Source organism: Hetaerina americana, unplaced genomic scaffold, assembly GCF_022747635.1.
Source record: "Hetaerina americana unplaced genomic scaffold, ioHetAmer1.1.p SCAF_145, whole genome shotgun sequence".
Lineage (NCBI taxonomy): Eukaryota > Metazoa > Arthropoda > Insecta > Odonata > Calopterygidae > Hetaerina > Hetaerina americana.
Window position 1 is genome coordinate 315,907 of NW_027286570.1, and position 16,936 is coordinate 332,842.

General features: G+C 41.1%; 1 protein-coding gene across 1 annotated transcript in view; it reads right to left on the minus strand.

Moving 5' to 3' along the window:
* Positions 1-7,628: 7,628 nt before the first annotated feature.
* The window catches only part of LOC139686660 (repulsive guidance molecule B-like), a 93,006-nt gene continuing 83,698 nt past the window's right edge, over positions 7,629-16,936 (minus strand). Inside the window, exons 3-4 of the mRNA XM_071583704.1 lie at positions 12,850-13,361; positions 7,629-11,937 (exon numbers count right to left, since the gene is read on the minus strand). Coding sequence (XP_071439805.1) covers positions 11,089-11,937; positions 12,850-13,361 — 1,361 coding nt within the window. The 3' untranslated portion in view covers positions 7,629-11,088. The remainder of the gene's footprint in view (positions 11,938-12,849; positions 13,362-16,936) is intronic.

Below are 16,936 nucleotides of genomic sequence, written 5' to 3' on the forward strand. Positions count from 1 at the left end.
GCTTCCTTCGCCTCAAGGACAAGGTTTTGGAGCCTTACATCACCGAGCTTCTCATTTAAGTCTTATATTTCCTTTGAGCATTAATTTGTGTGGTTCACCAATTCTCTCTTTAAATTTTAATTCTTTCGCCATCGGACACCTTCCCCTAATGTCCCATCAATGCACTTACATATTGGATCAAAAGATTTACTTCCAGGAAATATTCATTGCTCCACATACTCGTATTTATTCTCTCCTTCTCTAATATTTTACGTAGCCTTCCCATTTCTTGAGATGTTTCGCTTACTCGTGCATTGCGTAACCTATTCCCATTCTATAAGAAAGGTACTACTGTGAACTCGATAGTAACTGTATCCCCTTGGCTATCTTACCAATTAATACTTTGACCGCTTCAAATTTGTTTTAGATAGTTCATCGTGCACCTTCATTCTCAACTCAAGCTCCTCCCGTGCCATTGGTATTTGCCCAGGATATAAGGTAGAAGAACTTGTAGTAACGCATGACTCATCCCAGCACTTCCTCTCCAATTTCTGGTATCGCAAATATGCGACATGGTATTCCTACCCTGGCTCCTCCGAATTTCCCAAGCGATCAAAGACACAATGTTGCAAGTCTGCGACATAGTATTCCTTCCCCTGGCTCTGAAGTTGAGTATGAAAGCCCTGGTCGCTGGGCGTCCGTTCCTCCACTTCATAATAGTGTCAGCTTGGCTGAGGTTAGCCCAGGGGAAGCTCGTATACATGATGAGAAGCCATACTCTGGGACCACCCGATCATATTGAAAGCAACTAGTGACCGCAGGAATCAAAAACAATTAATGCTAATTTCACTGCTGCATTGCTGATTATTTTTTCGACTTCCAAGTCTCATATTGCTATCTTCTAATTTACTATTTCTACATAGTTTATTGGTTTTTGCTTACCTACTTGCCACTGTGATGATAATGTCACTTTTCACATCAACACTATCAAATCATGAGGGTTCTGAGTGTGGTCACAGTGAGCTCTAGAATGGAAAACTCTGGGATAATTTGGATGTTCTTTTCTCCTTCCTTTTGATGAGCCAACTGACATTTCCATTTTGACTTCATAAATTGTTTGCAAAACCGAGTAATGTACATATATTTTTGCATAGCACTGTTTTGTTTGCTCTGGCATTCCAGTACCTGATCCAAATGTGAAAATAACATTCTCTAGAAATCTTATTTCAATTTTATATCATATGCAATCCCACCCCATGGACTAAAACATTGACATGGCAGAACAGCTTCTGGGTTCTGATGATCCCTAGACATGTACTGGTGGGAACAACGGCCATTATTCCTGATAGCGCTCACCAAATCCCATCCCTGATTTCTCATGCCAAAATGGCTGGAGGTTATGGGAGAGAAGAAAGATGTTTGCGCGGCATCCGTTCCTCAGTAAGGTGGCTGCAAATTAGTCTGACACTGTGAGACAGCTATTTGGTTGACTGTTTCACATTTTAAAAGTTGTTGAGGTAGTCAATGCTAAATCGCCCCAATTATTATTATCCCACAAGTTGATAATGGACACAAGTATGGAAATTAGTCCCAGCGACTACAAGACTCAGCCCACTGGACCTTGAGCAGTGCTCGACATGGAGAGAGGCCAGGATTCCAAGGTTATCATCACAGTAAATTTTTACGAAGCGAAATCAGCTACAGCAGTAGAGAAGAGGACCCACCCAGTTAGAATAGGGACTTGAAATATTAGGACAATGAAGAGAACATGAAAATTAGAAAATATAGAGTGATAGATGGAGAGAGGAAATATAAATAAATTCTGACTGTGCAAGGTGAGATGGAAGGATAGCAGGGATTACTGGAGTGATAGTTATAGAGTAATATACAGTAGAGGGGAATAAGAGCCAGCAAGGAGGGGCAAAAATATTGAATAAAACAGTAAGAAGAAGTGTGTTAAACAAAAGAGTAAGTGACTGATGAAATACTATTCGTAGAAATAAAAGCAGAACCAACACACTTGGTGATTGTTCAGTTATACATGCCACCAAGCAATTAGAGGGAGGAAGAAGTCGACAGGGTTTTGGATCAGTTAGAGAACATAATCACGTGTGTTCCTGCCAGGAAATATGGTGGTGATAATATGATATGGCATGATAGTGATGGGGGGGTTGGACGGTAGTTGAAGGAAGATATGGTGATGAGGCTCAGGACTATGGTCAGCCAATGAGGAATGACCCCAGGGAGGAAGCAATAAGATTTGCTGGAAACAGGGGTTAACCATAATGAAAACCTGGTTTAGGAACCACAGAAGGCATAGGTATGCATGGAAAATGCTGGGGGGATTCAGGGAGATATCAGTTAGAATATATTATGGTTAGACAAATTCAGGAACAACATGATCAATTCGCAGTTTCCCAAGAATGGACGCAGACCCTGACCATTATTGGGTAATAATGAAGTGTAGCATCTAATTCAAAGAATTGAAGCAGGGGAGATGGTATAGTTAATGGGATGTGGAAGATTTAGCTGGAAGGATAAGAAAGGAGCACCAGTAAGCTGTAGAGAAAATGATGAGGGAAGGAAGGCGGTTGAATACTATGGAAAAAAATGGTGACACGTCAAAAGAGGGATATCAAAAAGCTCAAATGAAAGTAAAAGAAAATAAATGAGGAAAAAGACAAGATAACCATGGATTACAGACAAAGTGATTTGAAATAATAGATGAGAGAAGGAAATGAAAGAATGTGAGTTTAGTTTGTTAGAAGTGGGTGTAAAGAGTTGAATAATAAACTGAGGTGGGCAACAAAAAGAGGAAAAGTAGCATGGTGGAAGGTATATTCCCAGGATATGGAAAATTTACAAAGGTTAAAATTTGTGCACTATACAGTAAGGTGAAGGCATTCACCTACTCTCATTTACTATATTCTCCTTCTAAATCTTCATTATACAGTTTTTCTATTTATTCCTTCCTCTTTCTTGAATCATCCCTGCTCAATTTAATAATTTTCCTGACTTGAATTGCTTGCATAGATTTTCCCTTCTTACTTCCTGATAGTGCTGTCACCTTTCGGTAAATATGCATGGGAGAAAGAAGGGAACATCCATGCAAATTAAGATAAGTCAGGCAAAGTATTAAATGAAGCAATCATGATTAATAAAACATTGAACAAATAAATAGAGAAACTATATAATAAAGACATAGGAAGGCACGTTCAGACATGGAAGGAGAATATAACTTATATGAGAATAGCTAAGATTCACTTACTCGATGGTAAGATAAAAAATGTAATAAGGGAATGGAAATTATTTAAACACATTGGTGTAGAAAACATGACCAGAACTACTTAAGGGCTCAGGAAATTGTCGGAGGAAGAGTTCTTAGGAAGAAATTCACAGCATTATGAGGGAGAAATATTATTGTAGGTTCCATCCCAAAAAAGACAAGATGTGAAGCCATAGGAGCAGACTACAAAACAATAAGTTTGATTTCACTCACAGCTAAATTGGTTCTCAGAATCAAGGGTATGGAGAGAAGGGCAAATAATTACTTATGGAATGATCAGTTTGGGGTAAGGTACACATGATGCCATTGCAGTAATGAGATCACTGATATAGGTGAATATAAATACAATTAGTACGTATTTGCATGTTTCATAGATTTGGAAAAGGTGTTTGATAGACTGAATTGGGAAAAACTAATGAATGTATTGCAGAAAACAGAAATAGATTGGAGGAACTGAAGGCTAATCCACAACCTGTAGACGACTCAGGTGTGAGTGGGGAATGGGGAGTCCTGATGGACAGTGTTAAGAAGAGATGTAAGGCAGGGTTGTCCATTATAACCAGAGCTGTTCAATGTATTGTTCTGTGTTTGGGCCTAAATGGTCAAAGTAGTGGGGACAGAAGGAGAAAAATTGCTTAAGAAAAAGAAGCATTAATGAGGAGGAGGGAGTTGATGAGAGAGGTATTGAGTAAGGATGTTAAAAAACAGCATCGAAACTTTAATTTGGAGTGTTGGTTTTTTAGGGGACAGAAACATGGTCATTGAAGCAAGATGGCAGGCATAGATTGGAAGCTTCTGATATGTGGATGTGAAAAGGTGAAATGGATAGAAATCCAAAAGAGGTTGGAAAGATGGAAACAGAGCGTCTTGCTTGGTAACGGGATGTTGAAGACTGTGATAGATAATAATGTTAGGCAAATTAGGAAGGGGTAGAAATAGGGAATAGGCATGTTGGATGGAATGAAAGGGGGAAGGAAGTATGCAGGCTTGAAGGGGTGCTTATTTTAGTGTTGGAGGATGAGTGTGTTTTGTGTTAGGAGTGGTAAGTAAATGAATTGTTCTACAATTTTATGAGCTGTGTCCATCCAAAATCTACCTCTACCAGTGGAATGCCAATAATTGTAATATTCTCGCCAAAACCATGTCAACAAGTGGCATAAAGCAAGAAGGATCAAAGTTGATGACTAAGAAAAAATACATGTTCAATAAATTGATGATAATATGATAGCCTAATTGAAATTGAGCTCACAAATTCATCATATCTTAAGTGGTAACTTTGAGATAGTGTTAATTTGATTTAATTGGGAATTAATGCCATAAGGGAAATTATTATTAGGCCAAACTACAAAATATCATGGTTGAAATTGGTGTTGGTTAGGTTAATTTTTCTGAATTGGATTCACGCATTTAAATGTAATCCTGATAATTTATCAACTCCTGCATTTTTGGTAATATTACAAGCCAACTTGTTAGCAATGATTATATGAGTAGTTTATTGGAAATTTGTACATTCAATTATCCAGTGAAGATGATTAGCCATCAGACTTGTAACATACTCAACATCCCTACCATCAGTTCCCTTCTCCTTGTAGAAGCTTCTTTGTCCAATGCAAATCCATCTTCTTATGTCCTCAATAGCAGTAGTAGTTTTAGGGGAGGCAACCTACAGCTGAGGTCATATGCGCCATTAGGAATAGATGGGAAAGGAAGGGTGGAGAGAAACCCTGAGTCAGCATAAGCCTACTCTTGTCGAAAGGCACCAAAGAGCCCACAGTTTAACGTCCCATGCGGCAGACATTGTATTCACTCAAAGTGCTCTCCACAAAGCGCCTCAAATAGGGATCGGGATACCCCTGAAAAATATCTCTTGTCTCCAGGATTTGAACCAGGGCCCTCTCAGTGGGAAGCCAGTACGTTAGCCACTGCACCATCATGATCCCCTCATGTCCTTAATTCTTTCACAATTTTGGTCCAAAACACTTCTGATAAATGCACACTGTACCACCTGTTTCAGTTTATTAACTCTTATTTTGACATTTCACTTAGCCTTCCTCTTTCTCGAAAACTACATAACTTTTGTTTTTTTTACCCCGATGACATCCCATACTTGATTGCACTGACCACTTAGCTGACAGGCAAACTAAAGCTTAATCATCCTCCCTTTCCTCCATACACACTTTGAAAAGCACAGATTATAATGGACACTCCTGTCCTACTCCTCTTCCTAACACTGCCTATTTAGACTCTCCATCCCCCACTCACACCTGAGCAGTCTCTGTAATGTACAGTTTACAGATAAGTCTCCTATCCCAACAATCTATTTCCGGCAACATATTCAATAATTTCATGCAATTTTCTGTATCGAATACCGTAAAATATACAAAACAGAAAAGTACATCCTGATTGTACTCGTCTGTTAGTGACCTCATTACTGCTATAGCATCAAGCATGCCTAACCCCTTCCTGAACTCAAAATGATCAAACCCTAAGTAATCATTGGCCCTGGTCTTCACCTTCTTATTAATGATGCTAAGAACTCCTTAAACTGCAAACAAAATTGAACTCATTTTACATTCATATACCCTATGAATTAGTCCATAAAAACTCTACCTCCCATATTTTCCTAAACCTTAAAGCAGTTCCACATGAATGTTACACACCCCCACACACTTGCTTGGTTTCACTTCCATCAATTTCCATCTGAACATCGACTAAGCCTGAACCTAAGTGATCCACACCTGTGTCATACTTTCTTTCTATGTCTAACCTTGCTGGCCTACGTTCTTTACCATAATGTTCTTCTAGCTATTTTTTCCATTTCTCTTGACTCTTCCCCACATCAACTAATAATTGTCCGGACTAATCTTTGATTGTGTGCCCAGATATTCCCATATTTTGTCCTCGGAGTGATTTTGCCTTCCAGTACATTGCATCGATTTCATGTCTTAGTAAATTTTCCGTACCCCGGCAATGTTTTCTGCAACTATTCTTTCCCTCTATTTGTTCCCTGCCTCGGTTTATTATTATTCAACTCTTTACACCTACTTCTACCAAAATTTGTATTAACATTCTTCCATTTCCTTCTCTCTTTCTAATCACCTTGTCAGTAATCCATGGCGTCTTTGTCCTTTTCCTGATTTATTTTCTTATGCTTCATTTTAGGCTTTTGATATTCCTTTTTTTAATGTGTTACCTTTTTTTTCTAGAGCCCTCAACTGCCTTCCCTCCCAGATCATTTTCTCTAGAGCCTGCTGTTGCTCCTTTCTTATCATTCCAGTTAATGCTCCCATTTCCTAGACCGTCTTCCCAGTTTCATATTTTTGAATCAGACGATACACTTCATTATTACTCAATTATGATCTGAATCTGCATTAGACACCAAGGAACTGTGTGCATTGATTACCCTTTTCCTAACCATAAAAATGTTTAGCATATCTTCCTGAATCCCAGGGTATTTTCCATGCAAGCATGTCTATTGTGGTGTCTAAACCATGAGTTCATTATGACCAACCCATCTCCTACACAACCTCATTACAGACTGTGGAGTCGAAAGTTGTGTTTCCTTCTGTGTTCCTTGAGTAGTACGTAGTAGTTTTTAGGGGAGGCGACCGACAGCTAAGATCATTTGTGCCATTAGGGATGGATGGGAAAGGAAGAAGGGCGGAGAGAAACCTAGCGTCAGCATTAGTCTAGTCTTGTCGAAAGGCGCCAAGGGGTCTGCAGTTTGATGTCCCATCCCATGGACGTCGTACTCACTCAAAGTGCTCTCCACTAAATGGGTTTCTTGAGCAGCGACATATTTTCCTTAAATCCTAGCTAGGAAAAGTTTCAAAATTGGTCAGAAAATCAGTAAATTTGAGGTGAAAATCGTATGTTGGTAAAATGAGGAGAAAATGATTTTCACATCACTTTTTGACAGGGATCAAAAAAGAATGTTTAAGTTAACAGAAATTTACAGATAAGGAATGCAAGGCATTCCTTATTTGTAAATATCTGTGAAGTTTAATGAGATGTTTAAGAAAGGCCAAAGTTCACTGAAATATTTACAATTTTTGAATGCCATAGATCTATCAAGGTCAGATGGTGCGAATTCCTTAAAGTAACTCCGATTTAATATCACTAAATCACATTTTGTTTATAACCCTTTTCATTGGATTTTTTGGATATTCTTCATATTAGTCCTTCAAATCCGCTGGCAGTGAAAGCATAAGTTGGCTACTTAAATCTGCACACTTCTTTACTCTATGGTGCAGCTGCTGAACAAAATATTGTCCTGTAAACAATGAGTCCTTAATAATAATCTCGAGTACATACCACTTATTCAAAAATAAATAAAACCATAAAATTTCAATGATAACTTTTATTTCTCATTAGCTGCATGACTTTCTATATAACATGACTCCATAATAACTTACAATGTACAACTAATTACAAAAATCACACAATTTGTAATTGGCGCTCAGTTCAGTTATGCCAAATTAAAACCTATTATGTGGTGATTACTAGTTTCCTCAATTCTATGCAAGAGACCTCTCTGTGAGTCCTCTCCTAATATGTGAGGGAAGCAATATAAATAATGCACACAGATGTGAAATTTCCATACTTTGTAAATTTAACTTATGAGATGTGATTGAGAGGGGGTCTTACCATCTTGTTAATCTCTCCTAATAAATATGTCGTGATCTTCCCATGATTGGCAATGATTAAAAATGACAACCAAAAATAGCACGAATGGTGATTCAGTGTATGCAAAATTTCGTTAATGAAATGTTAGGAATAGTTTATAGTAGGGATATGCTTTCAGCTTGCAGTGAACTTTAAGGGTAGAGGTATTTTCTGAATGGGAGGGAAGCATTTTTTGTAAGCCAAGAGGTAGCTCCAAGCTTTGAAACCGAAATCAGAAATGATGGTAATTCACAGTTGCACAGTGATTCGTGTGAATGCAGTGAGTTATGACCCCTCTTAGAGAAGGACTTCCATTCTTACCATTGAGGAATGTATTGGACAATGTCACAGTGGAGCAGTGTTAGACACTGTGCTTGGCTAGGCTAGCATCCACCTCATTAACACATACACTCTTCAGTGCACTCACAACTGAGACGAGAGAAGGCATGCATTTGGTTCAATGAGTCTAAAAATGATTTGTTTGCAATGAAGTTTGAAAAAACAAGTTTGAATTTTGGATATCATCCAGATCCTTGTCTAAAGCTAAAATTTCGTCCCATACTTCATAACCCCTGATGCAAGGTATCATAAATTTAACAAATTATAAGTCTCGAATAGTAATTTTGAACTGACATTCCCATAATTGATTTTTTTTAAATGATTAAATGGAGTTCCAAAAAAACGTTGACATATTTTAATAAACTTACCTAATGTGAACTTCTGTGAAATTAATTTCAAAATGCTACACCCTTCCTTTGCATTGGTCAATTATATTTTATTATTTTGAACATTAATGCGCTTTGTACTCAGCTGATAGCGGAAGAATGTGGATGTCCACATGAGTCAAGCATGGGCATTCTTGGATATCATCATTCAATAACGATTACATAGTATTTAGAAACTCCTCTCTTTAGTTTTCGATTGGGTGTGGAGCCCGACCATCACTCAAAAATTTCACACGAGTAAACTCACAATCCATGCACATTCTCATCTCATCAATGGATCATATTTGCTTAGCTGAAGGACACTTTAGTTTTTGTAAAAACGCTTTGGGAATTGGCTTTTTAAGCCATGTAAATGTTTTCTACTTTTGGTTGCCAAGTTGCCACTGGGAAACGGGGTCGCTCTAAAGTGCTTTTGTACTTATCTATGGTGAACAAAAGTGAAAATGGCACAAAACGTATAACAACTGTTCATACATATGCTGTTATTCCATGGCCTAGGGGCAAATCATAATCACTCTCTCTGTTGCAGCTTAAGACAAGCAGATGTCAGGTGGCCCCAAGGCTCTGCTAGTTCATTTGTTCATATGCATCACAAGATATCTTAATGAGATTTAAAAAAAATGATATTGGACAGCCATTCACTTGTGCACTGAAATACTGTGAATTTACTGAAGGATGAAATGGATGATCTGCTTAAAGAAACAGTTTACTCCCCTTTATCCTTCTCAGGTACATGATATATATCTCTATAATTGTATGTATGTATGTATGTATATATACATATATAATTGTATGTGGCTATGGCATCTGATTACATATTCTAATTCAAAGAACGTGCAGGAAATTGTGATGGATAGTTACCAGTGAATGCACCATGTACATTAAAAAAAGAAAGCATTTGTTAACAAGAGCAACCAAACCAATCGGAAGCAATATGAAACTTAATGCTACAACAATTTGGCACCAATGTTCACTGAAGGGGGTCGTTAGGATATTTTGGAGTCGGAGATATGGTTTCACAGAATCCAATGTGCTATGCCAATTTCAAGGAAAAGGGGTTTGTCATTTGTGTGGCAGTGAGGAAACTGTAAAACGAGTAATCCCAATCCTCCTTGCTTTTTCTCACTGAGGTACACGGATTGAGAAACATCTGCACAACCAAATGCCAATATTTACACATGCGCACATTATGTACAAGTTTACATATTCCCATGCCGTTGGGTCTTATCCACTGGTGGGCAAAAAAATTTTTCTACTTTTCACTGGAATCACTCCCCCTTAAAACTAACTCTTAAGCGGATGACATCACCATCCACAGGCTAGTCTGCATCTCTTTGCATCAAACAGGAAATCTGATGCTCATCAATGTTGAGAACCTGTCATTTCTTTCTAATGTAAAATATGTATACTTTCTCTTCTTTCAAGCGTTCAATAAAAAATGCAAGGGGTTATATGTTGTTCTGCCTCAGAGATGTCTCCAAATCAGTGCAAGGGCACTTTGGTGTTGAATGCCGAAATGTCTTTGTGATGGCAAGGATGGTATGCAAATGTGATGCAATCACCTCAGATGCCAAATCATTCATCACCATTCACCACCACGTGGATGCAGTGAATCCTCAAAAAAATCATTGCGCAGATGGTCCAAAGGTGAGCACTTCACATCGGTTGGAGCCGAGTGACAAGAGGAGGCAGTGTCGATTCCATTCCAAGTGGCCACTGACTTCCACGCCAAAACACACGAGGGCACACAAAGTCTTCATGATTCATTCCCCTAATTTCTCATATTTTCTTCGAGGCAAGAAATATAAAAACCACTAGCATGCAATATTTACACGATTCCAAAATTGCATTGTAAACCATTTTGTATTCCAGCATAAGTGTTATAGACATTGCTTCAGTACTTTACCAACATCATCAGCTGGTGGAAAACAACACAATTTTGTCTTCATCCCTGAAAATTAGAATATTACCATCATTGTGCCGTAAGACAACCAAGATTCTCCAGCCACAAGTTTAATTTTGTCAAAATGTGGTCTTAGAACCTTAAAATAATTACATGGTTGTGTGCAAAATGTTTATGCAGGAGACGAGCAATAATGCGCGACTAATTGCATTTAACACAATTCTGTACTCCCCCAAGAACCCTTAAATTACGTCTCAGCATCTGGAATGTTTGGTCTCCAGCCAGATTTACTTCATAGAAGGGCTCCCTGATAATGATTTTTGATGCAAAAATCACTTTCAAAACTCATGTTTCTGCTCAATTGCCACCTTGTTTGTGGAGGTCTTTCGAGAGCGAGGGGGGGCTTGTAAAACACAATGGACGAAGTGTTAAGTCTAACTCGACCCCCTGTACAAATATTTCCAATGGGCGGGGTTTCCTTGACGTTCCACAGTCGTGGGCACAGCGCGGACACACCCCGAGAGTTCTTTTTACGATGCAGAAGGCACGAGGGGTCGTTCCGTTCGGCACGATTCGGTCCTCAGCCCGCGACCGCAAGGGCCGTCGGCGGGGCGAGTAGTCCTCGGGAGCAGGTAGAGCACCAGGAGGCACCCGAGGAGTTGCTGCCACGAGGGAGGGGCGGGCGTTGACGCGGAGGCGCGCGACGAAGCAGCCGCCGCCTCAGCGGAGGGTTTGAGGGACTGGCCCGGGGTCGCGTCCGTCATACGGCGCGCCGCCGTTCTGTTCTTGAGGGTGAGGGCCGCGCCCTCGGGGTCCAGCCGGTTGACGTCGGCGAGGGCGGCGTAGGCGGCCGCGGCGGCCAGGTCCACGTCGCGGTGGCTGCTGGCCGTCAGGGAGTCGAACACGCACCAGTCCAAGTAGTGGTCGGTGAGGTTCCACAGGCGGCAGCGCTTCTCGGCCGCCTCAAGGGGCAGCAGGGGCGTTGTGCCGGCCGGGACGGCGTCTAGGCGCTCAGAGAGGGGGCAGCCCGTCACGCAGAGCTGCAGACCCACGTCCTCGTCGGCAGGGGAGGGTTGGTGGTGTTGGTGGTGGTGCTCGTCGCGGCGGGGAGGGGAGCCGACGGCCACTTCTTCGGGCATGCGGGCGGCGAACGCCAGGTAGCGCCCCAATCGGCGGATGACGATGGTCGCGTCCACGTGCCGAAGTCGGATCTCCACGCGCGACCCGCCGTCGGCGACCGCCAGAGAGACCGAGTCGGCGGGCCCCGACCGCCTCGAGCCGTCGATGAAGGCGGTAGGCAGCGGGGCGTCGCCAGTCGCCTCGTACGTCTTCTCGGCCGTGCAGCCCGTGTTCCCCCGGCCCTTGATTATTACCGTCACCTGCGGAAGGAGAACAGTTTGGTCAGTCGCTGGCTTATCATTGCAAGCTCAAACAGTGGCGTACGGGATGGGGAGAAGAGAAGCATTAGGATTTGTTGGGACTCATTAATGTCCCATTTAGCAGCGATGTTGTCGCAGTTCACCCTCACCCAATTCTGCTTGAACGAGCAAAGCTCTTTGCACAATGAAAGGAAAAATTAAAAATTACGCCGGCGTTGCCAATAGAGAATAAAAAACCATACAACTTAAGTCAATAACAAATTAAATCCTTTACGCTCTTATATTTGTGGAAAAAATTAATAGAAGCTTTGTATGCTAAAAGAAGGTCCACTAATTTTGACCGATTGGGAATAGATTACATTTGGGGGGATATCAATGGCCAATGATAATCGTGTCAATCGGAGCAAATTACTATTGACCGTTGAAATCTCCCCAAAAATAAAGCTTTTTATCGTGGATTTCTACATTTCTTCTATAATTATAACACAATATATGCAAATTTTGAATTTCTCGCATTTTCTTGTTAATGGTCCTCTTAGGGTAACATAATTCTTAATGGGCCTCTTAAGGTAATTTAATTCTTTCGCATTCTCATGCTGTGCAATTAAGGCAAGCAACTACAGCACCATTTAGTGCCATCAACAGATTCGGCGAGTGCAAATTACAAGGATTAGTAAACTAACTTTTAGGTTTGATAAACAGGGTTTACGATATCGAGGAGAGGGAAAGGGTGGGAGAGAGGACGGAAACATTTGGAAAATGGGCAGCTAAAATCAGGTGTCGAGCAGAAGGGAGCAAAATCCAAGGGCAGAACCCACGATGGCACGGTATTACAGAGCAGTCAATGGGGAGAGAAGCGGAGGGGTAACTTCAACGACGAAATAGCCAGCTGAACGCGCTGTGACAACTCACCTTAGTGGTGGCAGTGGCGGGCGATCCCTCGGCCACGGGCTCGTTGGTCACCTGCACGGCCAGGTACGCGTTGTCCACAAGGGGCCACGCCCCCTTGATGCGGCACGTCATGTACTCGTTCCGGAAGCTTTTGAGGTGCGGGTCCCCGGAAAGGCTGCAGTGGCGGTACCTCCGGACAGGGGTGCCGCCGCCGAGGGCCGAGGGCCACCGGAAGGTGCATGGCAGGTTCTGCTGCTGCTGTTCGTTGGTGGAGTGCGCGGGGGGCCGCATGCCGGCGGCCGCGGCGGCGTGCGACGAACAGTTGTACTCGGAGATCCAGTTGCTGACGGTGGAGTAGGTGGAGTGGTACTTGAGGTTGCCCCGGCAGGAGCGGGCCGTGGCCCGGATGCAGTCGCCGTATTTACGCAGCACGAGGCAGAAGGCGGGCGTGGGGCCCGGCCCCGACACCCCTTGCTCCCCCATCTCCATCTGGTACTCCCGGGTGCAGTGGTCCACCTTGCACGCCAGGCAAACTGCGGAGGAGTAATCGTTGTTAAATTAGGACGGATTGGAAAGGGTCAAGGGGGATGACCCCGGACCATAGGCATCCAAAAGTGCCCGAGAGCAAGGCCATTGGCTCAAATTATACAGGAGTTACTCACAGAGAGCTGTGTGTGTGTATGTATATGTGTGTGTATGTATATATATATATATATATATATATATATATATATATATATATATATATATATATATATATATATATATATATATATATATATATATATATATATATAAACTGCTGATAAACCTTTTCCCAGTAACATTGAGTAATTCTGCATTTTTCCACTTAGAACTGGAATGTACGAGAAATCATTACCTGTTGTAGGCGTAAAATGTGGCATTGCCACCGTTTTGATGCCCGAAACGATCGGGGAATACTGATTACTCTCATGAAAATTGTAACACACGCGCCGGAAAATAGTGATTGATACCACTGACTGAATACTTTATGAAGCCCAGGAAACTATCAACGCTTTGTGGGACCAGTGCGGGTCCAAGGACAATGAATCATGGAGCAATGGATATTTAATTTTAGAAGGGTACCGTGAGGTTCGAATGCCTGAGCAATAATCCATATAAAACAGCGATTTTCTAGCCAATGATTGGTTTCAACAGGCGCATGGTAGGGATCGTCTGAACAGTTCGGAACAATATGTCTGACGACCCGTAAATTGACGATTTTTACAAGAATAACCCACGGAAGAATACAGTAAGACATTGAGGACACAGTTAGATCAACCAGCCTACATCGCATTCCTTAATCTGGAAAAGGCTTAGACGAAGCGATAGTAATATGATGCAACGTACGTATTCAAAGGATATTGAAATGAACTGAAAAGTTCGGATATTGATACGCGTTCCATAATCGTAGCGGGCAGCAGTGATTAGATGCGGTGAAAGCAAGAAATAAGCTAAAATAAAGAAAGGACTAAGGTATGGTTGTTCATTACGGCCATTGGTATGTAATCTGGATATTGATAAGGCAATTAGCGGAACCAAAGAAAGTATAAGAGGAAGTGCACAAATTCAAGAAGACCTAATAGGGATACTAACCAACTGGAAGAAGGTGACGCAACAGTACGACTAAAAGATCAACGAGATAATAACTAACGTAATTGTCTTCAGTCAAAGTGGAGTAATGAGAGCATAACAAGGGAAAATATAAAAGTAAATAAAGTGTATGAAAGTATATTCACTGGAAAAAGGAAAAAAGTTCCTTTCCCTATGCCAAAAGCCAGTTTTTGGGCGAAATTCACGGATGATTCGTTGCTATTCGTGATGCCAGCAGCTACATAATTCGGGAAGGGAAGAGGCGACCATCAAATGATCTCGTGGGAGAAGCCAGTGATTAGGCTGAGCTGGGAAATCAAGATAGTTTCAAAGAAAACCCCTATAATCACCACATTGATGAGTTTAACAAATTCTTATTTGGAAGTTAATGTCAAAGCTTAAAACATGGATAGTTGGAGATGTCGGAAGGACCAATTGATTTTGCATCAAAACTAACGAGAGAGTGTCTATTGAACTTCACGAGTACATTGATAAAAACAAATGAACGAGCTTAATACGCAGAGAAACACCAAAGACATTTCCCGCGACTGTTTCGCTAGAGCTTATGGAATCATTTACGAAAAACCTGAAACTGAAATGGATGGGAATTGAACAATCACTTCCATCCATTGATTCTTACTTTTTAACAGTATTCCGCGTTTTTTTATCTTGCTTTCTCCAACTTTCAAGTGACCGAAGAGGTTTAAAACGTTTGCCTTCCCACGTTCCTACGGCGCAGAAATTACCCGTCGTCCGATTTCCCTCCCCGAAATGGAGAGAAACTAACTGCACTCCTAATAATACCTACCAGACGGCGAGTCAATGCCTTAAGAGAAAAAAAATCGCATGAAACGTCAGCTTTCCCATCTCATTGGGCGAATTCTCAAAGACTCGGAAGTGGATCACGATCAGGATGAAATTCTCTTTCAATCATTATGTGGAACATAAAGCGAAGCAACTGCAATATAGCTCGGGTGCACACATCACGTCTTTCAAGCAGACAGGCACACGATGTCAACCAGCTCCCCAAAAATCGAGCGCCAGAGAGCAGTAAAAATCAGTGCGTGTCGACCTCAATCCGAAGCGAGTAATCCAAGAAGCGCAGACGAAGACGCCGAGGCGCACATACGTACATACTTCGTCAAAATAAAACCGCATATTCAAGGAACTACTCAGTTGGCAAGCTTAGCCTGTGAACTAACTGCGTGATTACGAATACGAATTATGCGAGGGGAGACGCACGAAATTGCAAAAATACGGTTCAAATAACACCGTAGACTGCAAATCGGTCACAATGGGAATATTCTTGAGAATATAGGAGTGCACTGGATTTCTAGAAATTTGATTAAATTACGCCATTATTCGAACCGTTGACACGGAAACAATTGGACATTCTTTAGAAAATATGTTCATTCTTCGTGCTTCAACTCGACATGACACTTTCAGTATTACGCGTATTAGTTATTCGCCGCGTTTCCCTAGAAACCGTAAGGCAATTAGGATTTTTCGGTAAGGTCATCATTTAATTTTTGTAGTCCTATGCGATTGAACATTAATTAGGAAATGACTGCCCAATCATTTTGACAACTTTGTATTTTTATGCCTTTCAATCCCACTCCCTTTTCATCGATTGCGAACAAAATGGAATCAATATATACCTCTATTTTAAATAGAAATTTTGAAGATGAAATACTTTGTTGTCCCCTCAACATGGGGCATCTGCCCCAAAATGTCCTCAGCCCTAATCAAGCACTAATGACAACAATAGTAACCGTTATAGAATTCTAGATAAACAAGATGGCGCGTTTCCGAAAAGGCATTTTGTTCACGTAGGTATTTAAATTATCGAGGGGCATAATATTAAGCTTATAAACACTTCCGAAAATTTCTGCTTCTTTGTTTCATTTATGGAATAAGAGCTGTTTTTCCATCAATAAAACCTTTCGTTTTACTTGTTTGTTATTGCTCCCAGTCCATGGCAACGAAGTAAACAAATTGAGGATTCGAAATAAACAATATGGCGTGTTTCAGGAACGGAATTTTATATATACACACTAAATGTTAAATCGAAATTACCCGCTAATATTTGTGAAAACTGTGACAATTTTCGCGGTAATAGTAGCCTGTTTAACTGATATGAACGTTGTTAATATTACGCTAACATGACACAAAGTCCATAAATTGTATACCTAACCGGTCCTAAATGACGTATAGTATATTGTGATGCCTATTACGGGGGCAATGCATTTTCTTGATTTTGAAGATTTCGAAGAGTCCTCATTACAATGATTACTTACAAAACAAAAACACACTTAATGATGCCATCAAGAGTATGGCTATTGTTTCTTTATTTTGTAAAACCAAAATCCTTAGCAACAACATTTATGTCCATAATAAAGTGGAGGGAACGTTGGGGAAAATCCAAAAAATACCAAGCTGCATGTCCAAACGATATCCTCCTACGTGGACACATGCATTCGAGTATGCGACCACG